Below are 27,583 nucleotides of genomic sequence, written 5' to 3' on the forward strand. Positions count from 1 at the left end.
CCTCAAGCCCTCCCTACTGGCTGAAACCTTTCCAGTAGGAATTATACCACAACGTTTTTTCCTCAGTAGTTGACTATCCCCGTGCTACGGTGTAGCTTGCACCTTCATGATGCAAATCATCTTTATGAACAACATCCCAGAATTAGCCCTGCTGATGACTGGATCTACCTCCTTCAAGAGCAACTCACTCTGTCCTAAGTGATCTGAGCAAAGTAGGAATAATCATCCTCTTGTGGCATCTTTCTCTCTCCCCCTCTCTAGGGAACATAGAATTCAGTTTACTACAGCTCCATCATTTCTGGGCAGATACACATTAGTGAGCCCACGCCTGGTTTTAACCCCACATTCAGACCCATCCCTACTATGTTATGGTAACAAGAATATATATAGACAGAGCTGGTTAGCCACCCTCTACTTGAATTGCACCTTTTGTCATCTCCTTGGCACATAAAATACTGTCTTACATTCATGTGCTGTTCATGTGGGAGTAACCTGAAGCAGTCTGAGCATAGGAAAATCTGTACATGTAGGAAAAGAAGTGAGTTGCCTTCAGCAAGACAACCTTATTTGACCCTCCTCCTTCCTTTGCAGCTGGTGTTTCAGCTGGGACAGGGAAGAATGAAGGAACTAAGGCTAAGGCCAGATGCTGGCATGAGGCATACAGGAGCTGAACAGATTTTCTCCATGCTGTCCTGCCAGTGCACATTAATCCTGAGCCACAGTGCCCTCTGTCTTTCCAGCTCCTGATCCTTCCCCTTAATCCTTCTATTTTTACCTTCTGAGCTGGAGCCTCCTTTCTTATGTGCCAGTTTTACACCAGGATAGATTCATGGCTGTCTGTGGATTTTTTCCTGGCTTACTCTCACCTACAAAAGAAAAGAACTAGATTTATCCCTTTTAGGTACCAAATGCAGTATCCCCTATCCCTTTGTTCTATAAATAGTCCCTATATTCCTACTTTTCATCGGTTTGTTCCAACACACAGCGACCTGTTATCCTAGTTCTATATTCCCACACAGCACTCCCTGATGCTGCTGCTGAAGCTGTGCCAGGTGGAGCACCTTCCTCCATACTGAGTCAGTCTGGGATAAACTCTTCCAATGTTGTCTTCCTTGGCACCAGCATTAGCAAGGAGATGTCTACCAGTAGCCTTTTTTTTTTTCAGTATCACCCCTCCACATTCAGCCTGGCTGTTGGAGATTGTCCTTAGGATAGTTAAGTGTTCCTCTTAGTACCATTGAAGAGAGCCAGTTAAGGATTTGGACCTTCCTGTTCTCTGCACTGGCCAAATGGAGGAAAAGGCCAGAGCTTCTCTTGCAGAACTGAAGTCCAAGAGCGGCATGATATGCTCTTAATAAAGGAGCGATTATATGAATCACAGTAGCAAAACGTTCTTGCAGAGCACATGCCCCACTCCCTGACTGATGCATCCAAAGGCGGCTGTACATCATTCCAGAGGAGGGATTCGCCTCAGACAGGGGTTAGCATATAGCCCCCTGTGTTCCAGAGGAGTAGCTACAGAGCTAGACTTCAGGAGTGTCTTTTAATGAAGGTGCTTGTGGCTGTTTATTGGACAAAAATAAATTCCAACTGGCCCATATAACAAATGAAACTCAGCTACAAAAATGTAATGATATTTATTCACCCAGCTGCCAGCAAACTCACATGCACTATGAGTCATTCCAGATGTGGATAAAAACAAAGTCTGTCTGTGAAAGTAAGTTTCCTGATCCCGAGGAGACTTGGTTTGGGAAAGGAGCTGCACACTGACTTCAGCTGTACTCAGAAGAACAGACAGGTTCTTCTTCAAAGGGGGAGGGGGAGAGGAAAAGCCATTATTTATTCCTGAAAAGAAAGGAGGTGGGAAATTAAAAAGCTACTATACAGATAGACACACGTATTTTAAAGAGAAGGATGCTTTGGAAGACTTTGCTGCTGCTGCTGTTTTATTACAGTGCTCATGCCACTGTGACCCACAGATGGAGCAGAGGTAAGATTTAAACATGTAAAACTATTTAAGACAAAAATTTGGCTTTGTAGATTTGGTCTGAAATTATGCTGCATTAGACATATGTATATATATATATACACATACATATATGTATATATATATATGCACATACATATATATACACAATTTGTCCCTCCCAGCTCTGGAATTCTTTTTCTCCATTAAACAGGTCAACTAAAAATTATATAGATAAATAGAAAAATACATATGATTAAGAGCAAAAAGGTAAAATTATATATGTATTCTATTATAATAAAATAGCCCAAGAACCAAAATTACAGTCTTGCACTTTTTCCTTTCTCTCTTCCTTCTCATTTTTCTCCTGAATTTACAAAAATAAATTATGAAACCCTAAAATAAAAGCTTTTGCAGTCACAGGTGGCATAATCTTCTGCTCTAGCAGGCAGATACTTGGTGATAGTAAAGACATGAATGTCTAGATTGTGTAAGGTGCCTGGAATGCCTGCTACCCTACCCTGACAGACTAGCACACACAACACAAGGAAAGCCATCTCACGTGTTATCAGGCTTCAGCTGACAATATATAGTTGTGACATATTTGTATTCAACTGTGTGACAGTAACATATGGAATGTTTTGGGACTACTGGATTGCGTAGAAGATGCTCACTTAAAAGCTAGTGATGATGTCCTTTCCCTTTTTTGGTTTTATTCTCTCCTCTGGTATTTGGCATGGGTTCAGTAGCTGCTGGAATTGGAGAAAGGAAATACCTCCCGGAAGATTTCTTTGGTTCTGATATTGAGATTCATAGATATTTAAAGGAACCAGAGTCTGCTAAAAAAAATAGAGAATTCAGATGCTTCCCTCCCCACTCTGATCTCTCCTGTCTTCCTCATTGCAGCTGGTACCTTTCTAATCTGCTATTTGGGTTTGATTTGGTTTTGTAAGAGAGAGAATGGCCAAGTGAATTCATGAAGAGCTGCCCAGTTCTGCTCAGGCTGTATGAATTAATTAATTGTTCCTTGCAGTTAGGGGGAGCTCACTGACAGGGCACTGACCTGGGACTCAAATGGCAGGTTCTTTCCCCAACTTTTCCACTGGTTTCTTGGATGATACTACATGAGTTGTCACAAATTTTGTATGCAGATATTTGCTGGGGAGGAAACCAAAATTCTTTTCCCCAGCTACTGGGACTGCTCAGCTCTAAGAATGTTTTAGCGGCATGACTCCTTCAACAATAACTAATTCAGAGAACCTCCACTCCCCTGAACTATTTACGTGTCAGCCCAATCAATCCCAGCCTAATCTGCAGTATCTAGAGAGCGCCAAAGCACTGTCCTAATTTTTGAACTGCTTAGTAACCTAAGATAAAATCTGAGTACTGAGATATAACACACCCTTCCACACACTCAGAGCTCTTCCCTCCCTCCACAAATGGCAACTGAGTTTTGTTTAGGTTAAACCTCAGTCTTTTAAGTCCTATCCAACTCCCAATCTGAGTTTTGCAATGAAAAAGCAAAGACAGATCAACATCTGGACTGATGAAAATGAAAGACAGATCTGTGTATCATCTTCATATTGACTAGTAGTCCAAATTTTTTACAAAACAATAGGCAAAGAGTCTTGCTGTAATTGCCAACAGTTGTTGTTTGCAGTAGAAATGAGCAGTCAATACTGGATATAACAAGGTCCAGCTTTTATCATTTTTTCATTAAGAGGTAGCAGGAGAGCCTTGGATCCACTGCCCAGTCATTTAAGCATTGGCTCAAGAAAATGTCAGACATGAGAAAAGATGGACATACTTGTGCTGACTAGTGACTGGGAACTCCAGACTGCTACCTCCCTTTTTCCCTTTGCTTAGAAGCATCAATGAATGGAAAAAAAACTCCACCAACATTTTTGGCAGGAAAACAGAGAATGCTTTATTCTTTTTTATTCCTTCAGCCATTTGCATTAAAAATCTCACACACTCCTCATTCTGCCTAGATTGAACTATGGACATTGGTCTGGAGGTCACAGGCAAAGCCTGACCTTTAGGATGGACATGTTCAGAATAAAAAAGAAAAGGTCCTGAATGATGATGAAACAATTTTCTTGTCATCATCTCAAGTTTTCTTGAGCCCCTTGTAGGCTTAGCTGTATGGAAGTTCCCCCTCATGTTTTGTGAAGCACCTCTCTCTGAGGGAGAACAGGTAGCATTAAGTTTCTACTGTGTTATTCCCTATGCAATGGCAGAGGCGAGATCATATTAATTTCTTAAGTTTCCAATAAGAATTCCAGATCTTAAGAGATGTTTTTGCTGGAGAAACAAAGAAACAAATCTTGTTTTTTGACTACAAAAATAAACAAATTAAAAAAAATTCCACACGTGCAGCTGTGGTAACCAGAGACAGTGTCACTGCTTTCCACCAAGTTGCTTTCATTAAACTTATTTGACAAGTACCAGTCCATTGGAGAGCAGAGCTTAGCTTTATGAGCATTATAAGAATTGTCTGTTCCCTGAGGAGAAACCCTAAGGCAATCCCTATTAACACGTTTCATCTCAGCTGGCTATAGTTTATTTGCTTTAAGGGCTGCCTGATTGTAATAAATGGCACACAAACAGTAGCATGCTTGCTATGTGGTTACTCAGGGAGTGGAGATGCAGATTTATTATGGTTGTGGCTTTTAGACAGTGGAGAAACAGCTGCAAGGGTGAACCCTTCAATGGGGCTGGAAAAACAGATGTTGAAAAACACAAAAAAAGCAGGTAAAACACTTTTCACCCATCAGTGAGAAAAGGATGTATTAGCACCACTGAGGTTTCATGCTTTTGGGAAGTGTTTGTGTTGTTCCTTCCAGACCTCAAAAGTGGCATTACAGTCCTATCAAGATCTTTATGGTCCACATGCATTATTTTTTAGCCAGTCACTAGTGGCTGGTGAACGTCAAATGGCTGCTCCAGAGCACCAAGGGGAATAGTTTGTTCTCCTTAAAGGATTTCTGCAGAAGGAGTTACTTCGAAGAACAGAAGGTCCATCCTCCTTAAAAAAGTGCAAACTTTTAGTATTTGGTCTAGGTTTATGATAACTTAGTTTGAGAGTTTGATGGAGCAGCTACGACTACATGAGCAACTTTTGCCCATTGCTTCTGCCTGTGGGCTTTGCAGGCAGCTCTCTGGTTCCAGGACAGGGAAGAGTGTTTAGAACAGAAAGAGACTGGCTGTTGCTAAAAAGTCAGACAGTATTTTTATAAGGAAGCAGTGTTTAGTATATTCTAATCTCTGTGATCATCTGCTGTGTACCAGGTTGCTGATCTTTGCTGTGTGTGCAAAGATTGAGTGCCTTGGAGTTTAGGGCATGCCCTGCATCCCCAAAGCTTTTCATCTTGTTTGCCTCTCTTCCCACTACATCCCATACTGCATCCTTACAGCCAGACACTCCCTGCTCAAGCAACTTCTGGGATTCCACCACTGACAGTAACACATTTTTGGCTTCACTTGGACAGCACAAGCAAAGGGAATGTGGGTTGAACTCAGCATGTAATTGCAGCACAAATGATCAAACACATAGACATGTGTGCCCAGCAGTCCCTAAGTATATGAGGTTATGGCCTGGGCTTATTTAGGACATTACAAGGTTTCCAGAATTCTGATCCAAGTGTAAAACAAAATTACACCAGCTGGACCAGCTACCAGAACTTTTTAAAATGCAACATCTATTCAACTTCCTTTTCGTTTCTATAAAGTCATTGTTATCCAATTCTTAAAATATTCAGTGCAAATGAAAGATGTGACATGCTATGAAACAGAGCCAATTCTGTCTAATCCTGGCTGTGTAAAGAATGTTACTTCTTATAGAGAAAATGCAGTATTTCCCTTTTCTCTGGCTCTCACGTGATCACTTGGAAAATTGCCTCAACCACCCCAACTTCCCTGCTTGTTGGGTCCATTCCAGTGACCTCACTGAAGCTGTAAAATGATTGATCGATCTGCCACAGGGATTTTTCCCACCTATCCCGAATCTGTTCCATTAAGCTCATCCAGTTTCTGGGAATGTGTGTTTGTAACCTGGAGTCCCTTGATACAAATTATTACTGCACCAAGTATCTCAACTCGACCTGTAAAGAAAGGAAGGTACTTCCTGAAGGGCTGCCTGGGATTGAAATTCAGAGGAATCAGCTTAGCATCTGGATGACCTGAAGAAGACAAATTATACTTCCTAAATTCTTTTGCAAAGAGTTGTGTAAGAGATGAGCATCATTTTAAGTCACAGACCTAAACTTAGATCCATAAAAACCAAACCTTCCTACACTGTAAGTAGTAGGAAGGAGGCATTAGAAGAATATTTTCTGCCTTTTAAAAAATTAGAAGAAAGGAAAGACAAAAATAAGTTTTCAAGAAGGTCTGGAAAATATTTTAGAATTGATGAGCTAAGGAAGCAGCTAAGTTATCTGTGTGTCACAATGGTGGGTGGAGCAGAGAGCACTGACCCAGAGGTGAGGTGAGCTGCCTGTCATGCACATCACAGGACAGTGCAGGGACTCTAGCTGGTGTCCCAGCAGGATGATAGCCATGTGCATGGCATATGCCCAAGGGAATGAGCTCTTCCTTTCAACTGGGATCACCGGGTTGGACCCAGTGCCACACTGATATGATCATACTTCTGCTGGCTCTGACATCTCTGCCCTATGCTTTGTTGTGCAGCACAGACAGAGACTTTCCAATCCCTGTGGCAGATCCCTTGGACATCAACTGTTGGGACAATCTGGAACTATCAAACAAAGTGATATTGGAGGAGGAGTGGGGAAGAGACTGAAGAAAGGCCTGAAAATGGATTAGATATTAGTGCCTAGTAAAGCTGCTTGGTGATGCAAAAGGTCGCTGGAATATAACAGTCTCTGAATGGATTTAATCTCTGTAGGATAAATGTCCAAAAGGGTAGGGCTGTGACTGTAACCAAAGCCCTTTACAGCATGTCCTGATTCCTCAAATACTTCTTTAGGGGCAGGATTAGTTAATTTAACCTGCATGGAGGATGACCCCTGAATCAGAATTCACAGTGGATACCTGAAAGACATACAAAGGATGCCTAAAAAAAATAAATCAAAGCTTCTAATCTCTTATAGGGCAATGATGCTAAACTGTGATGAGATCAGAGGGAGGACAGATTATGAAAATTTCCACACTTTAGTTTAGATCATAGATGGATATTGTACTCTATAAAAGCAGTCATGCTGTTAGGAAGGAAGGATCTAAGTGATTCTGAGGCTTTAATCACCACAGGAAGCAGTGAAAAAATGTCTAGAGCTTGCAGCTCATACAGTCGTAAACTGGTTGGCAGAATCAAAATTTAAAAAGAGAAAGAGGAACTAGACAATTTTGAGGAAATCTGGGTAAGCAACAAGAGGAAAACACATGAGGTAAAGCTGTTTTCTGTTTGATATATACTAGGGTAAATGAGAATTATTTGCTGAGAATGATGCAATTAGAAACTTCTAAGTGATCCCAGTTCCATCCCAGTACGGAGGACTGGCAAGTCAGTAAAACATTTGCTGCCACTTTGGTAAATTTTTTTTAGGATTTCTATATGCTGTAAGGTCACATCTATTTACCTCAGTTCCAGGTATTGAACTGTCATGGAATCTGGATTAGTTTGCACAAAGGTCCTCACGTCCCATCTAAAGTCCAGCTCAGAAGTACCTCCTGCAATTCAAATCCCTCCTTACACTTCCACATGGAAATAGCCTCCTTTGCCTTTTCTTGAACAACTGCCGCACTGCTGTTAATGCATGCTGAGCAGCCAGTGTTTTCTTCCAAAGGCAAATCAGCTCTGTGATGAATGAAATAACTCATGTACTCATTCACAGACTGTGAGTCCCCTCCTGATTATCTTATACTCAACTGCTGGGCCCAGAGTTGTACCTGGCATTATGCAAACAAACAGAACAGAAAATAATCTTTCCTTCTCCAAAGAACTTTCAGTGTAATTTCAGAGTAATTAAGGAGAGGAAATGTTAGCATCCCTTTTCAATTGTGAGGCATGGAGTAATTAAATCACTTGCCCCAGATCTCTTCAGGATGACTGTGTGCATGTAGTCCTGTGTATCGTTAATACTTGTGATTTTTTTTTTTTTTTAAATTCTGTTTCTGAAGCATAAAGTGCTTTTCTCGGAGTAGATTGTGCCAAATTCAGCAGGAGTGTAGTGACTTGTCAGGCAGAAAGAAATCCTGTCAGAAGCACTGAATAGTACAATCTAATTGAAAGGAAAGTCATCAGGTCTTAATGAACATCATCAGGCTGCAGAGGCTCTGATTACCCAAACAGTGACAGGCAAGATGTAAATTGCTGAGGTAAAGCACCGAGTGTTGCAGCAATTAACTCTGCATGCAGTGCCTGTGCTCAGGTTCAAGGCAGGGCAGGACCCATAGGGCCAGCCTGGGGTGCTGGAGGCAAACACTGGTGCTTGTCCTCAGGCACAGCCTGCACCCAGTTTGAACTGTGAAACTCTCCCTCTGCACCCTGGTGGCTCTGCTGAGGGGAACTGACTCCATCCAACCTGAAGAGAAAGCAACTGGGTTCATGGACCTGCCTGCAGCAAAACAGGGAGATGTGAGAGTGTCTTGGTTTGAAGTGGTCAAACCAGCCTGTTCCTTCCTTTAACTTTAGAAGCACTTAAGTGTTCAAACCAGCATGGCAAAAGTCCATAGGAGCTTTTCTGCCCTCAGGAGTGAGGCCACAATCTCATTCATTATCTGAATTTTGGTTTCCTGTGGTAACCCCAATTGTTAAAAACTTTCAGCCCAAACAAGTTATTTGTTGGCTACAGGGCTTTTCAGCAAAATGGCACTAGCATGGGTGAAGCTGATGCTGATTGTCTATACAGATAGATGATGCAGCAAAGCAGAGGGGAAATATATCAAAGCATCGTGAAAAGAAAAAGTAGCTTGAGGATATGCTACAAATAACACTTGTTATTTAACACAAACAAAAATCCCCAAGGGTACCATCATCTGCAGGATTTTTTTCTCCCACAGAAAGAAAGCAAGCTAAGGAAGGGATCCTATATGTCTCTATTGTCCCTGTGTCTCTCATGATACCAAAATCCTGTTCAATTTGGCTGTTGCTATGGCAGCTCTGTGATATATCTCCCACAGCATATTTACTCATTCAGAGATACTAAACTAGCCCAACTCTGCACCACAAGTTGTGGGGCTACCTTGCCTACTTAGTGACCAACCCTCAGCCAATAATTCTTTTTATCCTTCCAGAGGTGCTCCAGGCTGCAGCAATAACCTGTCTACCCGAGTCTCACTATCACAGTGTTTGTGGCAGCAAGAGCTCAGTGCTGGGCTTGAGACTAAGAAGAATGTGAGGAGAGAAGCAGAGTTAAATAAGCTCCACTACTCCCAGTTTCCACAAACATTCCTTTCCTCTGGTGAAAGCGTATGTGGGGCCTTTCCTGGCCCAGTTTGCTGGTTAGGTTTGGCAATCTCCCAGTTCCCCTGAGAGTGGCACGCATACCGCTCGCCTTCTGGAAATTCCTCCCAAACCACAGGAAAACAGGTCACCAGCCAGGAGCCAGGCTCCAAACCACTGAGTCTCTCTCTGCTTGAGAGGAGCCAGGTGGGTAGCTGAAAAAAAGTTGCTGAGAAAGGGAAAAACAAGTTGTTCAAAGGTCATTTGGGAAGAAATGGGACAACGGAAGGGTGATGTTGCTCTGCAGTCTCATGTTGGAGACCCAAAAGCCTCCTGTGATGTCTGCAGACCCATCCAACACCTGGCATGGCACTAGGGAAGCAGAACATTTCAGTTAGTTAGGTTTTGCCTAATTGCAAAGAGAGTAAACTGCACTGGACTGGATGTGGATATCTGCTCCAAGCCTGAGCATCAGGATTTGATCTCTGTTTGGCAGGCAATGGCATGCCACAAAAGGAGTGGATGCTTCTAATCTCTTCTCTGTCTTGGGAAGAATACAGACTTTCTTATCTGGCAGAGATAATTTAAGCAGCAAAGAGATAGAAGCAAAGGCAAAAGACAGAGATGCCAAGAAAGGGTAGAGAAAAAGCTGGAGGTAAAAATGGCAAATGGAAGAAAGTAGTATGAATAACAGGAAAAAGGAAGAGAAAGGAAGTGTGGAGAGAGAAAATGCGATAAATGTGTATGGGAAATATTAAACCACACATACCTTCTAAATTAGGGTAGCATTTGCTCCCTTGTCAGCACAGTATGCATCCCCATTTGAACCCACCCTTCAGCAGATGCCCATCTGTCACAGCTGGTCTTCATCTGCCTCTCAGGCTCATGGAATGGTTGCTTTTCTTTGGAGCTGCCGCTGCCTTTTTCTCGCATAAGCGGGACTTGAGTTTGCTTCTGGTCCCCACCAGCCTCTCAGCCCACCAGGATACTGAGGCACAGTAATCTGGGCAATTCACCTCCAGTCACGTTATAAAGTTAAAGCTACTGCTACTGAATCATCAGTATGTCAAGACCTCTTCTTTTCCCCCCCTCCCTTTGATCTTCTAAACTCTGTGAGTATGCAAAACAACTCTTGCCACTGCCCAAGAAATAGCCTGTTTTATTTTACAGAAGCTGCAAGAATCTTGCTGTTTTACAGGACTATGGGGCTGCAGCATTTCCCATTTACATCAATCATAGTAAACAGTGCCACAGCTGCACAAGTCCATGTTTCTCCCTATCAGTCCCTGGAAGAATGGAACAAGTTCTGAAAGCCCTCAGTTTCCTCCCTGGTTTTCGTAATGCTCAAAACCATGATATTACATTTTTGTTTATGCATGGCTCTGAAGAAACACAAAGTAAGTGTTTACTGAATTTATTTATTAAACACAGATTTTATGTCTGAGGGAACTGTTCGTGTCTTAAGCCCCCTTTTAAAATAAATTACACACTTAAGGCATGCTTCATTTTTTTATTTGCTGCAATTATTCATGGCTTGGCACTGAACAAACTCCATTTCCAGTCAAACACTACTTGTGTTTAATATAGTACAGCATGTGTTGAGTGAAACCATTCATTTGTCATAGTTGCAGCAACTTCTGGATTTCTGGATTGCTGTGCCAATTTGGCAGAAAGTTTTGGAAGGTAATCAGTCTATTGATATAAATGTATACACTGCTTGTTCTGTTGCTTTCTACCACCAGGGTTTTCAATAAATAGAGCTCAAAGGGGCTGACCTACCTTTCCCCGTACTTAGCAAATGTAAAAGTCAGTTGTGTCCTAACAAAGATACAAGGACAGAAACGTATCCAAAGATTTTTCCACACTGGGCTTTCCCATAACAGGAATCAGATAAAATCAACAAAAATCAGATACAGTCAGACCCAGTTAGGGCCAAGTGGCAGAGGGCACTGTGTGACTGCTATGTTGGGCTCTCCAGCAGAAGGAAGATGGTGTAGTGGCCCTATTTACACAGGGAATGCCTGGGAGAAGCCAGGGTGGAGTGAATGGGCAGGAAGGTGTCCGAGCTCAGCTCAGAGGATCCCAGTTTTGATGAACAGACTACAGATATCAGGTGTCCTCTGTCAGCCATCAAAACCTGCCAATACCTGCTTTCAGACTCAGGTTTGGAGTTTTTAGCTGTTATCTAACCTTCCTACCTTACTATACCAGGTCACTGTTCCTCACTGTGCCCCTTCTCTCCCTAAAACCAGTCCTACAGCATAGAGGGAAGGTAGCAGACACTTGGCTGAGGCCTAGGCAGCGATGCATGCTGAGGACAGAGGAAATCCTTCAGGAATGCAGAGAGTGGGATTCACATGTTTGGCAATGGGACTGAGGAAGACGGGGCAGTCATAAGCTGGCAGCCACACAGACTAGGGACTACTCTTGCCATGGTGCTCTAGTTCCCATGCTCACAGCAGGGAAATACTGTGGGCTCCAGCTGATGAAGTTTGTCTTCAAACGGTCTGCCTGTTACCTAGTTAAGTGTAAGGGATACCATAAGAAATTGTATTTCCCTAGAAAGACACTCCTTTACTAACCATAAATTGCATTTAGAGAGCAGGCTGCTTGGTCCTTTGCTGTGAATTTCTGGATGGCCTTCAAACCCTGAATGACTAACTGCATGTGCCATAGATCATCCATCCAGCACACACCCAGTTATGTCAGCCCTAATCTCTGTGCATGCTGCTCACAGCCAGTGTGGTCCAGCCAAAGTGAACACCAAAGCTGAACAACGTGTACTTATATTCTCCAATGGAACATATGGGGACTCTTAAGTAAAATATCACCATCGAGGCAAAGTGCTCAGTTTCTCCTTGCACAAATTTGGCAGTGAGGGAAATGGAACCAACTTATCACATGTCTTAAATACTACATACCCCCCCTTTCTATTTACATGTTCAAGGATAGAAATGTGTATCGTGTCCAGCTGGATTTCCACACCTATCTATGATGTCTCCCAGGAGCTTTTCCCTCCTGGTTGAATACATGCTGCCAACAACGATGCAAGCTGTCAGAGAAGCAAATGTATCACCTCTGATGCCTCTGAATGCTGTTGATCCCCAGATCGGACCATAGCGCCCCCTTCTCATTGAGTCCTCATTGCAATTCAGCTGGAAGCAACTACTTGAACCTATTGTGAATTTGCTTGTTTTCAAAGCCCAGTGCATTTCCCCTTGGGTGCTTTTGCTGACAAAGTAGTGCATGCATTATTTAGACAAAGTTATAAATCACCTTCTGAGTGTCCCTCTCGCAACAAATTAGAGCACTCACACCAGCCTGTCTCTGTAAGCCAATGCAATGGTTAGCAGCTACTAATCCAAGAAACTCAGCCATGACAAGCTAGTTTGCATTCTGCTTCATCCTTAATCCTCAGCACTCAGAGGTCAAAACAGAACTTAAAGATTACTTAGCATTTAGAAGCATAAATTGGGAGATAATTAGTCCCTTGCCTTATTTTGTGGCAGTGCTAAACATCAATCTACCCCTAAACATGATTAAGTTTGTTATATTATTGTGTTCCAGTATCTCAGACAATGATTACCCTAATATGACAAAAGGAAGTCATATGAGGATGATGTAAGATGAATATCAACAACATTCATAACCAGGTGATTTCTATAAGCTTACCCAGGATGCCATCATCACCAACAAGCTGAGGAAGATCTGTCATGCAGAATTTTCCCATGATGAAGTCCAGTTTTTGCAAGGAGTGCTTCTGTAGGCACAACACAACAGATACCAGATTGACCAAAAAAATTTTCTCTAGCACCCTATACTGACAACCCGTGCAGTGTACACATGCTGGCAAAAACTTTCTAAATAAGCCCATTTCAGTACACAAACTTCAGAGTGTTTGGATTAGTAAGAAAAAAGCTCAGATCTATAAAAATGCTTTTCCACAGTAATAACATGTTCTTTACCAATCGTCACGCAAAGAGGAGTTAAATCAAAGAATGAACTCCTCAGCTGGTTTCAGTCAATAGCATGCTAGAGGATTTCACTGGAAATCAAGCCTTCCTCCCCTTCTCCAAATTTATTCTTCCTAAGTTTAGAGCATGAGATCACTAACATTTTTTCCCTAAACATTTACTTAGACTATTTTCCTGTAAGCTAAATTCTGTTTCACAAGTTCAGCTCAAATGGCTCCAGAAGAAGAGAAAGTATGCTAAGGAAGAAAAGCACAGAATCAAGTATGTGGGACAAATTGTCAGGGTCCTCTTGGGCTGGGAGCCACTGAGAGATGGCACCTGTAGAGGCAGGAACTGCAGCAGTGAAAGAGATTAAGTTTTAAATTTCCATCAGTTTCAGGAAAAGTTGTCAGCATTTTGTGCCCTTCGGATCCCAGAAAACAGGATATTTCAGTTATTTTGTTAGCTGTAAGATTTCTGTCACCCTGAATCTAACTTTCTTTTCTTCCTGTGATCCCAAGCATGCTGCTTTCACAGTACAGGGCTCTCTGTGACCTGGCTGCCTGCAGAGCAGCATCACAGGGCTGCTGGTGCCAGCTCAGGTCATCTGAGGACCTCATCTACAGTGTCCAGCAGCCTTTAGCAATTTGCGACATTCAAAATTTTGGCAAGGCTCTCTGCATTTAACGGTGAATCCAGTTGCACGTCAGTTTCAGATTTTTTTCAGCAGCTTGTGAAACCTGGAAGATCTAGGAATAGTCAGGTTTTAGAAGAGTATGAAATAACAATGAACAGTGGAAAAATGTCAGCTTTGTAAAATGGAAATTCCCATATGTGTTTGTGTGGAGCAGGGAAGGAGCTATAATCTATTTTACCATTCACCCTTCATATTTCTTTGCTATGTTTATGGCAATATCACAAAGACTGTCTTGGCCCACCATTGCATCTGCACACATTGAAAGCCACTGATTGGATTCTGTGGATGGTTATATTTGAGTTCCATTAATATTTTAGTATTATTTTCTTAGAGATGTAGAGAAATTACCATAATAGGGCCCAGCCATTCATGTAAGTATTTTCTTGACAGAACACATGCCTTCTCATGCTGATCTTCACTCACCTCTCCAGGAGAACCATGTGGTTCCCCTGATTCTCACCCAGGGGTGGAAATGTTTCCACCCTTTATGTTCTGCTTAGGTGGTAAAGCAACTGTACCAGCCCAGTTCAGAGACATATCGGAATCCACCTTCAGCTCTCAGTCACTTTCTCAGGCTTCTTGTCTTTATCATGGCTACTAGAAATCATACAATGTTTTGAAAAGGTATTGCTTCCAAAAGTAACACACTTCCTCACAAAAAGGACCAAGTATCCCTATACTTTTTGCTTACTGGGTAAGGCTGATTTATATACTTCCTCATTTAACACATATTCATGTTATTAAGAAAACCAGCTGCAGGTGCACTGACATTTGGAACTCAATGAACAGCTGGAAACACAGCTGGGGTTTCCCTGCTTTTAAAGAACAAGTGAAATCCCAGAGGAGAGGAAGCATAAAACTGGGATTTATTTCACCTTGGATGGGGATTTGAAGAAAAAGAGAAGACATTTCTGGTTGTTTCTAGATGAGAAGGAAAATTAAATGGCCAATATAATGTTTATTCCTCCTCCGTTTTGAGCTGTGATATTCATATTTAGTGAGTATGAAGGATAGCTTGCTGTTTTGTGTATGTGCTACTATATGTGGGTGAGCACTTTATAAATGAGTAAAATAATAATAGTCAGCTCTCAGTTCAATGGCTGCTCCTAGATGTGCCATCAGACACTTGCTAATTAAAACCATTCATAGATGGCTTAACTGAATAGGTCCCCATAATTTCTGAGCTGTCATGTGGTAATGAAATAAATTTCCTATGCTCTCATATGAGTGTGTTCAAACTAGATCTTTGATTCCTTTCTCACCACCCAGTCTGGGAATAAATCTTACATATTCCTTGTGCCAGTTGAATGTATTCTGGTAAAAGTTCAGTGGGGTGTAATGACAGAAGGGAAAGAAGCATTTGGCTGCTGGTGTCCTGCAGCTGACCCTCACTACTGGTAGAAGCAATGACTACCCTAGTTGAGGTGGCCATTCACAGAAAGGAACTTTTGAGTCTGGTGGTTAGATAAAGGACCTGTAGGTATGAGGAAAGTCTTCTGCTTTTCCTAACCATGGCTGATTTTTATCCTTATGTCATCTGAGAACTGGAATCTTCACCAGATATGCTAAGAACAGTCAGACCACACCTGCACTGTGAGTTTCTCACATGTAAAAGTGCTACTGGCATCACAGATGCGATGTGAATTGAGGCCGCTAAAACCTACCACTCTTTTTTTGGTTTGCTTTTTCCCCGCGTTAATGACCAGACAGATTCCTGGCTTAGCTCACTGTATGGCCACACAAAGCAAGTCAGCACAAAGGGAAGGGGGGAAAGCCTCCCTGAAGGCAGGCGTGCTGGACTGCCCTTGCAGCTACAGCTGTGATTAGGTCAGAGTCAGCAAAACCTTAGCTACACAATTACCTCTCTCTGCCAGGAAACACAACCCTTCTGAACTACTGGACACTTCTTCTCTGTGCTCAGTGACTCTGCTCTAAGGAAAAATGGACCTTGAAGGTGATTCAAGGCACAAGCCTGCTCCTTTGGGATCTGTGTTGCTAATATAAAAAGAGCAGAGTATTGGAGAGAGTGATTTGGTTTTGAAGGGCTTTCCTGTCAGAGCAGCTATAGCGTGATGCAGAAACCTCTTGGAGCTGCTGTAGCTCTCTTTTCCCATGAAGCAGAGCTCTGTTTTTCATTGCTCTTGCTCCATTGTTCAACAGTAGAGTCATCCACTTCACTCTGCTCCTAGGGCCCTTTCCCACAGCTCAGAACCAAAACATAAGCACACCACTGTAATTCCTTCCTTCACTCCCTCCCTCCCTCCCTTCTCTGCTGCTTCCTGGGAGAAATGGAAGTAGATTGAATCATTGTTATATCCCTTCACTTGTTAATTTGTACAAAAAAAATTCTAATGTGTCTAATTAAGACTGCTTTGTGCCTTCCCCTTGTGTGAGGGCTGTTGTGAGCAACACAGGTAGGGAAGGAGAGGCGGCTCTGCAATGAATACAGGGATATAAAGCACTGGTCCATTTCCCAACTCTGCCTGAAATGTACTGTGTTACTGAAATTATTTATAGCCTATGTGTTAAGCCTGTGAAACAGAGTTGATATTTCCTTTCTTTATTGCTGCCTTTTACTCATACAGTTTTCGTCATAGTCTATCCCCAGTTTATGGTAATGTGGCAGCAAACTGAAGGGCAACAATGTATTTCACTTACTTCTTCTTTCCTTCAGTTTCTCTGTGTGCATTTTTTCTTTCCACACCTTCTGCAGCAACTTTACTCCAGCATGTTAAAGGCCTCTCCTGGCTAACTGGAACATTTTTTTATATGCATAAATAATTCCAGGTAGAGACTTCTCCTTATGACCAAGGGAAGAATAAATAACACAGTATACATTGCTCTAGGCTGGGAACAGGTGAAAATGCTGCATAATGGAAATTCTATATGAGGGAATAAATTCTAAGACCATTTTAGTTAGTTGATGCTAGTAATATCTTTGAAACCATTTTACTTAAATCATAAATGAAAATACCCTCTGCCTCTCATAAACACAGGCTCAAGTACAGCATTTTCATTTCTAATAATATCCATTTCTGTAAACATAAGAGGTTTTTGGTCTTTCTAATACACCTTTACATTTCTACTTGTGCAAAGCAGCTAGAAAAGTTATTACCACTCTAGTTTTTTTATATGGAAAGTCTATTGCACATTAATCTAACCTCACACATCTCAGGACATTTGTGAAGTCAGAAGTGTATGTTGGAGTGGATTCTATCTTATGCAACTGAGACATTCTTTCAGAATATGTGTATTTCTTAAAAAGGAGATAAATTAGTAAAAACTAACTTACTTTGAAAAAATGGATTATATATTGCACTGTGGAATTGAATACAATATGCTATTAGTTCTAAATGTTTAAAACAGATTTTTTTTCTAAGAACAGTATTAATTGCTGCCAAGTTTTACAGGGAGATCTACTTCCTACATCCTTATTGACAAAGCTTAGATTTTCAAGACAGAGCTCTACTTTTCTTTTAAACATTTTTCTTTAATAACTAAAGAAGACACTAATGTCTATTTGCACTTTTAGCCAGCAGTGAGGAATAAAAAGAGGCCATTGTCACTATAAGTTTAGTCTTAGGAGCTAAGATAGCGAGGATATAAAGCTGAAAGTAAAAAGGGGCAAATTCTCTTGGTATCTACTTTTAAACATGTGCTAGTTCGTGTTGGTTTGTAATTAAAACGTTTTCTCCATCTCGCTGCTGTGTTCTCCTAAGGGGCATTGGGACTTAATCTCCCAATAATGGAGATTTAAATGTATTAAAGTTGGAATGCACAAGTCTTCGCATTGCACTTGTTGTCATGGGAGTGATTTATGTGAGTAACCACAGTTCCAGATACAAGTTTCAGATGCCGAGCTATCGCACTGCAGTATTTTTCCTTGCCTTTCTAGGCTTTTGGGTGTGTTTCTCCTATTTATTCTTCTTATTCTTCCTCCAGCTTCCCAGTCTTCCAATCTCCCCTGTGATAGAGCAAAGTTTGTTCAATCGTTTCTAAATATAGTGGTTTTGATACAGAAAAGCAAAAACTTGTTCTGCCCTGGCAACAGTTGCAGGCCCAGGACAGTACAAACACATTGCAGATGGTGAAGATGCACCCTCCTGGGGAGGAGACAAGTGCAGGGCAAGGAAAATGCATAAAACACATTATCATTTCATAATGTGTTCATTTTTGTGATCTGCATTACTACTTTCACTGCCCACCACACACCTTTTGTAGGTCACCATCCTTTCACCCCGGAGGAAGTGATGCTTCTGGTACCACTGCAGAGTGGTAAGAACAGGTATTTCCCACTTAGCCTGAGGCAGTAGATAGGGAATAGTGAGTTGCTCTAGCAATGAAGCAACTCAGCATAGACCCACCAAAGAGTCATCTGACAGAAATAAAACCCCTAATGTATAAAATACACTTCTGGTCTGTATGTAAGCCCTCAGAAGCAAGGTTATCAAAGAAGAACATGAAACAAAAGATTTTTTCAGGCGTATGCAAACTTTAACACTCATGTCCTCTTCTCTTCTGTGGTGTGAGGACAAGGAGAGTTCCAAACAACACTTTCTGTACAGTGTTATAGAATCACAGAATCGCAGAGTGGGCCAGGTTGGTAGGGACCACCAACCTCCCTGCTTAAGAAGGATCATCTGAGAACACATTGCACAGACTTGCATCCAGAAGGTTCCTAAATATCACCAGTGAGGGAGATTCCACAACCTCTCTAAGCAATCTGTTCCAGGGCACAGTTACCCACACAGTAAAGAATCCCTTTGAGCATTTCAGGCATTTGCCGTAAGATCCAGACCAACAATGACTCCTAGGAACTGCCCAGCGGTTTCTGCAGCAAAAGATCTTCACCAGCCTGGATCACTCATAATTTTTTCATGGTATTAATTATAGTGGCTTCTGTGTCTGCTTAAACAATAACTTTGTGGACAGTGCTGAGTTTGTTTTCTTTGGTAAAAACTTGAATTCACCTTGAATCATCTTCATCTTTCAAAGAAGTCAGTGCTAGCGAGAAAATCTGTCACCAAGTCATCAACAAATGTTTTCTCTTGACAAGAGCCTCTGTGTGTCCTGAGATCAGTTTAGTGCAAATTCCAGGCAGATTAGAGAAAAATGTCGTGACACAAGGAAAATTTTCAGCTCATTAGTAGAACCAGGATATGCTTTAGGCCGACCAGCATCAAGCTTAAAATTGCTGTGCATATGGCCCAGGAGATGGATTTTTTGACTCTTTTGTATTTGCTTTTCTAGACATGTGATGTTTAGGCTAAGGAAAAAAAAAGTCACATCACTGGAGTATAATTCAAATGTTCTGTTTTTCTGGGCTTGTTATGGGGCAGAACAAAATAACAATAGACAATGAATTTATACTAAAATATTTTGCATATCTTACCATACCTTCATGAACAATACCCTGTAATGTTTATGTTTTCCTTTCATTTAGGGCAAGCATGCATATTTGTTTCCATGCATAAATACACTCACAGCACTGAAAGTGAACACTTTTATTCCTTGCTTTACCAGTGAGATAAAGCCAAATAGGGAGAAATTGCTGTTATTATAATTAGGGATGCACTAGCTTCTTTCTATTGAGGTCAAGGACTCCTGTCTTCAGAAGCTTTGAGCAGGAAAGGAAACCTTTTGCTGTGGTGGACCAAGCTGGAGGTACTGCTAAGCTTGTAGCAGTTTCTCACTTCTAAGAGGTGGTTGGGAGCTTGTAGTAAAAAGTCAGTTGTGGCGGTCTATGAGGACATGGTTTTGCAGGCACCTCTTAATTCCTGTAACAACTGCTGGAGAACACAGAAAGGAGTTTCAGAGATCACTGCTCCTTTTTAGGTTCATCACTGAACAGGAACTGCTGCTGCTTCTGCGGCCACTCCCTTCTTGCACTCCTAGAAAAAGGAGGCTGGTCTAGAAAACAACTGATGACTAAAGAAATTTTTTTCATAAGTTTCTTTAGAGTCAAGCCTTAATAATCTAAGATATGAGCTGCAACTGCAGCCTGCTGACAGAATTTGGCTTATAGGACAACTCCAGCTCAGCCACTGCCCTTCCCTATGCCAACAAGGGACTCTCATTTTTTTTGCTTGGAACCAGAAGTTTTGGTCTACAAGTCCTTCTTGTTCCTCTGCTCCTTCTCTCCTTCATGAAAGGGGTCCCTCTGAAGCAATGAGATAGCCCTTTTCCATGCCCCTTATGGCAAACAAAAAAGTTCTTGCTGAGTCATAACCCTAATTAAACTGTGTTCATGTCCGAGAGCCCCAGGGAGCTGTATGAGCTTTGGAGAAATGGTCTGCAGAGGGCCCTATTCACTCTACATACTTTTTCAAAGGCTTCATACCTTTTCACAGGGAAAGAAAAGGGCACTGATGATGCATAAATAACTGAGCAGTCCTGCAGCTATGCTCCATACTTATTGAGCAAACACATCACAGGCAGCAACTGGGAAATCATGAGCAGGTGCATGAACTGGAAAGCAAAACTAAACATCTGTACTCTCACCAATGAAACTGCGTGGGAAACCTGGGAGAGGATCACAAATATTTACCACATGGCTAATGACATCCAGAAAATTCTGGCAGAGTTCTTAAGAAAGATGAAAACATCTCTAAAATAAAGCTACTGTCAACCTCAAAGTGATGTTATATTTAAACCATATCTATCTTAATAGTTGGAAGCAAGTCAACAAGTTGGGAAATGTGGTTGGAGCTTTTGTTTAAAAACATGCATAGTCTTGAAGGAGAGTGGAACAGAGCTGTAGGAGACTGGACAGGCTCCTGCAATGAGCAGTTCAGAAAACAGGAGCTTCTGAGCCATAGTTTGACAGGTACTTTTAACTACCCTTAGGACTAGGCTTGTGGGCTGCCCAACATCCTCAGGCAGAGACAGTGCTGCACCGCAAGGCACAGGATGAGACCATTACAGGTCAGGCACATAGGCTTGGAGTGGGTGGTTGCCCTCAGGCACACTGCTCTCTCTCATCTGCCTCCAGCCCTGAGGCCTCAGTGGACAGCAAGGGAGGTCAGATCAGAGACAACTCTCAAGGTCCCAGTGAAGAAGCGATTTGGAAGAGGATGAGCCTGGCAGTACACAGATATAGAATAGAAAATATTTTCAGTAAGGATAGTAAAAATGTTACTTTTTCTACCTCATCTCTGTGAATCGTAAGCTTTTTTTATGTGACTGATCAGCCCTGACAGAAGCATCTACATTGGAGATGACTTGACACATTTGTAAAAGAAGTATAAACAATAAATCAATAGGAGATTCTCCACTGACTGCAGAGATCACTGGGTTGGGCTTTCTCTATCAATAATAATTAGGGATCTCAGCTTCTTAGATGTTCATGGCTACTGCCATTGAAACAAATTGTCTGCAACATCAACATAAAATGATACACATTGTTCTGTATTTTCCTATGAAATAATTGTTTGATAGCATCATAGAGAACTCCCTTGGGGAAGAAAATAGTAAAGATTTGGTAAATACAGTAATACTCCCCTACTGTTCTTTGCTGCTGCCCAGACAACTCATGTCAGAGATGGAAATAAATGCAAGAAAATATAAAAGTCAGCAGAGTTGTCTGAAATGGAATTTGTAATCAGTAAAAGGAGAAACTGACTGCAAATCTATTTCGCAGCTTTTGTGCTTAACTTACATGTGTGTTAAGTCAGTGAGTGCTTGCCCTAAATGCTCATACAGTTTTTGAAGAACTCATGAATTCATGGAGATTATTATGGAGGGGGTGACGGTGGAAGGATTTGACTACTGTGCAGGAGGAGAGAGAAAGGGTAGGTCTGAAATAAAATGCAGATCAGGAAAATCAGATTACCATGACAAATACAAATGAGCTCTGAAAGACTTTCTGAGTGGTGTCTCTAAGAACTGTAACAAAGTTTAATATGTTTTGGGAACAAGATAATGAGATGAGGGAGCCAGTGCTAGCCTAGTCCCTACAGAGGATGGCATGATTCTGATGCGCATACAGTCCTTTCTCACAATAGAGAAGCTCAAACTCTTATCCCTTTGAATCTCTTAACCTGATCCGTGTTATCCTGGGAACAGTGGGGTAGAAAAACCCTGCTGCTTTCTAAGGCAGTACCTGTGATTCAGCGAGTCAGTACTAAATCAATAATATGGCATTCATTTTTGTGGGAGTCCTTCACTGAGGCTTTTCTGGGTGAGTGATGATGGACTGAATCTGGTAAATCCCAGCTCAGCTCCATGGTGGGAATCTGTGCTTGGACTGAAATTTAAAAGCAATCAGTGTGATGACAATAATCACAACAGCAATGAAGGAAGTTGCCACAGACACTTTTTTCATGGCTCAGAGGATATTTGAGATGTAAACCATCTGCGTATGTAGAGGTACTCTGTACCCTGAGTCTGTTTTCACTGAAAGGGCATCTAAAAGAGATAAAAATGAATAGTCATCATTATGGACTGGATATCTTCCAGCTGCTTAGTAATTAGAGTTTTAATTGCCTGGTAATACAAGTTTTAATTACTCAGCAATTAGTGCTTGAAGTTTCAAGTTCTTCACATGCACTCAATTGCTTTCATGAGTTGTCAAGATGGAGCAGCTCCAGCGTGTCTCAGCAAAGCTCTGAGCAAGAGGGGTAAACATCATGGAGCAGCAGCAGCAGCAGGTGGGCATAGCCCCAGTGACCAGTCAGGCAAACACTCTCACAGAGCAGAGCCTGCAGGCAGCTTGTGACCTTCCCCTAACCCACCCCTTCCTCGGCTGGGACAGACGAGAGGATGGTAAAGGCATCCTGCTGGCTGGGGAAAGGCTACTGCAGAGACCAAGTCCTTTCTGTCTCTTTCGTTCTCTTGGTGCATTCATTCCTTCAGGCTTTTAGTCACATACCCTGCACGTACTATTCAGTTACAGTAAATAAGTTTCAAACTAAACTGACATGGATCGAATAGGAAGGAACGAACTCTGTAGGTGTCCTATCAAAATGCAGAATCTAGAAGGAACTGCATATTTGTGATCTGCTTGGGTAACCAAAGAGGCAAATTGTCTGACAAGCCAAGTAGTCACGGAGCAGGGACAACTTTTCCATAAAATAATTATAGCTGCTCCAGCTTTCCTTTTCATGCCCAGAAGAGAGAGTTTTAAATTATGTTCAGGTTTTCTACAGGCAGCATGCAAAATTCATCACAAGAACTTTGGCAAAATGGGACTAAATTGATCTAGTAAAAATATTCCATAGAAAAAAAATCTGGTAGAGGAAGGACCAGATGAAACTTTTCAGAAATTCAAGGAAAACTGCATGTTCTATTAGATGTTACTCATAATTGTAGAAATCTAATTTTTGAGGAGGAAATCATAATGCATTTCAAAAGGTGGGGGTGTTGTTTCCTTTTTTTGTTGGACTAGCTTCCAAATTTATCTATTGGTAAACGAGAGTTAAAGTGGAGACATGAAGTTTATGGGTAAACATACTAATAGTCACATAGGCACAAACTTGAAAAAGCCTTTCCTATTCCTAAGTATTAGAAAAAAATCGAATAAATTCAAATCATGATTGCCTAAACATCAACATGTAAATAATATACACATAGCATTAAACAAAACAGAGTTTTCCCCCTCTGCTCTGAAAGGAAAGAGCTTAGACCTTTTAATAGTACTTGGTTACATGATTAGCAACCTGGTTAGTAACTCAAAGCATTTAGGTCATCCCTAATGTAGCATCAGATGTTTTCTATACTCCAGGCTGTACAGGTCATTGATTCCACAAATGCTGTACTTCACTGGGGTGCTGATTTCAGGGACTATACATATGGTTTCTGTCTCATTTTCCTGAGACAATATCTGTAGTACACTTCACAATGGTGAATAAATAAATACCTGATCATAGCAGACTCTGTTGTTTCTAGCAACAGAACTCTGTGAAGTATTAAAGTCATAATAAGCTGGGATTCACATTATTGAATGTATCTGTCTTGTCTAAGCTGGTAACAGGTTCAGTGAATTGACACAGACATCTGGGTGAATCACTCCTTCCAAATTTAAATGCCCAGGACAGATGAGGTGATTATTCTCTGATTATTCTCTGGTGGAGCTTTCAGTATTAAATAAGGAAGGACAATTCTTAGACAAGTGAAACCCAGAGAAATGTAGAGTCTCAGAAGGAGAATGGGCTGAGGAAAATAGGCTTTTTTGAGTGTCAGTATTAATTTCCCCTTACACATCCAGGAAAAGGACTTGTATTTCAGATAATGTTTATGTTGTAGTTACCATTATTCCTTTCACCTCTGAGGCTGCAACTCAGAGTCCCAGGCTTGGACAGTAAACCATCCTGTGTTAGACACTGTATAGATATAGGGCACACAGCTAACCTCCATCCCTAGTAGATTAGAGTCAAAGCAGTCCATGCCATACATTTTATTTACGGTGAGAAATCATACTCCACAGTAAGTCTTTGCAACAGCCAGTTCTTTGGTTGACTCCTCTATTGAAAAGTGCTTCCTCTTTTCAGTGTTTGGCACCTGATGAAACATCTCTTTTCTCTTATTGTTTCCCAGCTATGCTATTTCCAGCTGCTCAGCGATTCAAGAGGTCCTCAGCTGCCTTCCTTAACCCAGTGTTACAAAACTCACTGGAAGATGTGGTCCTGCTTTACGAGGTTCAGTATATGGGAGCAGATGGTACCTTAAGCCTTAACCAAGACTGGGGTTACTTTCCACACTGGGGTTACTTTCCATACTGAGGTTATCCATTATCTTGTTTTCATGTCACTTTTACTCATCCCAGAAGTAAACCCATTGCTGACTGTGTGATAGGTCACCAGAAGGGAGAGAACAGACATATATATACATATATATATATGTGACGATCTCAGTTCTTTGAGCACTTAAGCAGGCAGCAGTTGTCTGCTGCACCTCAAATGTGGGTTCTAGCTCACCAACAGGCAAAGTGAAAACCAGAGCAAAAGGCCTTTCACTGAAATGTACTTATTTCCAGAAAAGTTGCATATTAACAACACATTTAAATTCTTTGGTCTAGGTCTCAGTCCCAAATTATTAAGGCTACAAGTATCAGTCATTGCAAAGTAACCACAAGGGCATGACTGTATTCACTTCAAAACAATTCAGGTCCCCCCCACTGACAGCAGTGGAGAGTGCAATCTGTAAATCACAGTCTGGTCGTACAGTTACCTAAGGGAAAGTGGCCCACCTGAAGAGGTTGTATGGGTCAAATCTGTCTATTCCACACCCTGAGAAACTGGGATTGGATGTCCAAAGAGGGAAGATGGGCTGGGAAGCTACTGATGTGCTTTCTCACACAGAATTAGGCTATCTCCAGCAGAGTGTCAGTAGCAGCCCATGTCTGTTTTGGTCTAGAGAAGAGAATCTGCTTTTTCCTTTTTTCTTTTCCCCGTAGCCTATGTCTAATTTTCCCAGGCAGGTAACACAGGAGTCCAATTTTCACATAGAAACTTTCTGGTCTGCCCCACCTCCAGCCAGTGCAATTGTCTCCATTTGACATAAACTAAAGGCCTGAGGACATGTTGTTAATGCACATTTACTGTGCCTAAAGTCTCTTGGAGAAAATAAATAGCTTTCTGTGTTCTGATTTTGTACCAGTTTCTTTTAGCTGAGCTTGACATTGACAAAGGTCAGAGGATCTCCATCAAAGATGAGGAGCTTGCTTCACTGAGGAAGGCTGCTGAGTTTGACACCATCTGCAATGAGATTATCCCCAAGAGCATCACAGAGATCCGCAGGCTGAGTAGCAGGCTCTCTTCCTACCCAAGGGTCCTCAAGAAAGAAGACTTTGAAAGGACAGTGCTGACCATGGTCTACACAGCCTACAGAGCTGCTCAGTCCCAGGGGCACCAGAAGGACATTTGGGCTCAGTCCTTTGTCAGTCTTTACAAAGCCCTGAAGCACGACTTGATGTTCCCATACAACAAACAGCCATCATAGTGGGAGACTAGATGCAACAGCAACTTAGCCACCTCTTTTGGTTGATAATGGACATATGTAGCACGTCCACCACTTTATTCTGTAAAGAGTTTAATAGCCCGCTTTGTGAAAGATTATTTGTTTTCTAGCTCCCTCTTGTGGAATCCACTTTAAAGTTCCATTTTAAATGGTGCAAAATGTCCAGTCCTGAGAATTAAATTTTTGTGCTGGCTTGGAGACACACAAGCAAAGTAGTGAGTCTAGGGTACACCCAGACAAACCCTGGCTTCATCCTTTGGGTTTCCTATAAACAATAAATAAGTATACTATGCTTATGCTTACATCCTTATATGTAACTGCTGGAGAGTGTTACTTTCATAGCTAGGGAAACAAGTTCATGTTTTGACTGGCCAGTAAAAGAATATTATAAATAGATGCAAAGGCCCTCTGTAAAAGGAAGAAGTTTCATAACTGTCAGCGTTCAGAAATTATGCCATATATTATTCATTCCAAATGTTCCTGTAAATAAGCACTCTCTGATTCACTTCATTTGGCTGAGCCAGTTTTTAATTGCAATAACATTTGCAGAAAACAAAGGGCATTGTGAACACCAGCAGCAAACAATGCCTGTGAACGTATTCCCTGCTTCCTAGAGCTGCCCTCCCTAACAGTCTGCAATGATTCTTTCATTATTTGCACACGGCTTTGCTTCTGCTGTTTTTAATTTTTTTTGAAAGGAACATGTATTTGTTCACAGTGGAATCAAAGGCAAGACAAAGGCCCTATTTAAGTTAATAATGACACAGTTTTCCTGGTTCTGTCACTTGAACATAGGTCATCTAAACCCATGCTTCAGAATCCCCCTGAGGCAAAGGAGGAAGGTGCATTAAAACATACCTGGTGCTGAATCTAGCACTGTAGCTCATGGGGTTTTTTTGGTTGGTTGGTTGGTTTGTTGTGTTTGGTTTTTTTTTAATAGCAAATTGTATATTCATTTGAGTATACATGTGTGTGTATGTCTGTGTATGTTCATGCATGTGTGTGCACGTAAGTGCTGAGTACAGAGAAAAATCCTGAATTGTTCAGTCAGGGAAAAATTGCATCTGACCACTTAGCAGAAATGCTATTTATCAATCCAGTGGTGCGAATTATGAATTTGGGAGCAGCAAAATAAATAATGCAACCAATTTTAATAAATTCCCAAATGAATCATGGACAGAAAATAGACAGAAAAAGAAGATGTATGTTGTCAGACAGATGGCTAGCTATCAAAAATCCAAACTCTTCTAAATCAAATCCCCTAATTTTTGTCCAGAAGGGATACAAACTCTGCTTTTCTATTGAAATTAGTGAAGCTTCTACTTCCAGAGCCATGGGAAAAGAGCTAAACATTTATTTCATCCTTTCATACCATCCTTCTCTATCTCTCTGCTGGTATAATATTTTAAGGATACAGACCCAAACCACAAATCCCTGAGACTGTAGAGGAGACCTGTGGATTCCAGCCCAAGTTCTGAATCGCATTTCACTGCTTTTGCATCACTTGAGCAAACAGAATTAATTCCAGCGTGTCCCTTTACAGGGATACTTCCAGGACTGGAGCTGAAAAATGTCTGTCCAGCACCACCTTGTTGCAGCAAACATCAGAT

At 41.5% G+C, this 27,583-nt stretch overlaps 1 protein-coding gene across 1 annotated transcript; it reads left to right on the plus strand.

Moving 5' to 3' along the window:
- Nucleotides 1-1,729: 1,729 nt before the first annotated feature.
- FAM180A (family with sequence similarity 180 member A) lies at nt 1,730-26,863 on the plus strand. Its single transcript, XM_027902360.1, has 3 exons — nt 1,730-1,990; nt 24,552-24,652; nt 25,614-26,863. The coding sequence occupies exons 1-3, from the start codon at nt 1,915-1,917 to the stop codon at nt 25,953-25,955; spliced, it is 519 nt and encodes a 172-aa protein (XP_027758161.1). The 5' UTR covers nt 1,730-1,914; the 3' UTR covers nt 25,956-26,863.
- Nucleotides 26,864-27,583: the final 720 nt, after the last annotated feature.

The sequence above is a fragment of the Empidonax traillii genome, unplaced genomic scaffold (assembly GCF_003031625.1).
Source record: "Empidonax traillii isolate 1590-97213 ecotype Southwest subspecies unplaced genomic scaffold, ASM303162v1 scaffold867:size481033, whole genome shotgun sequence".
NCBI lineage: Eukaryota > Metazoa > Chordata > Aves > Passeriformes > Tyrannidae > Empidonax > Empidonax traillii.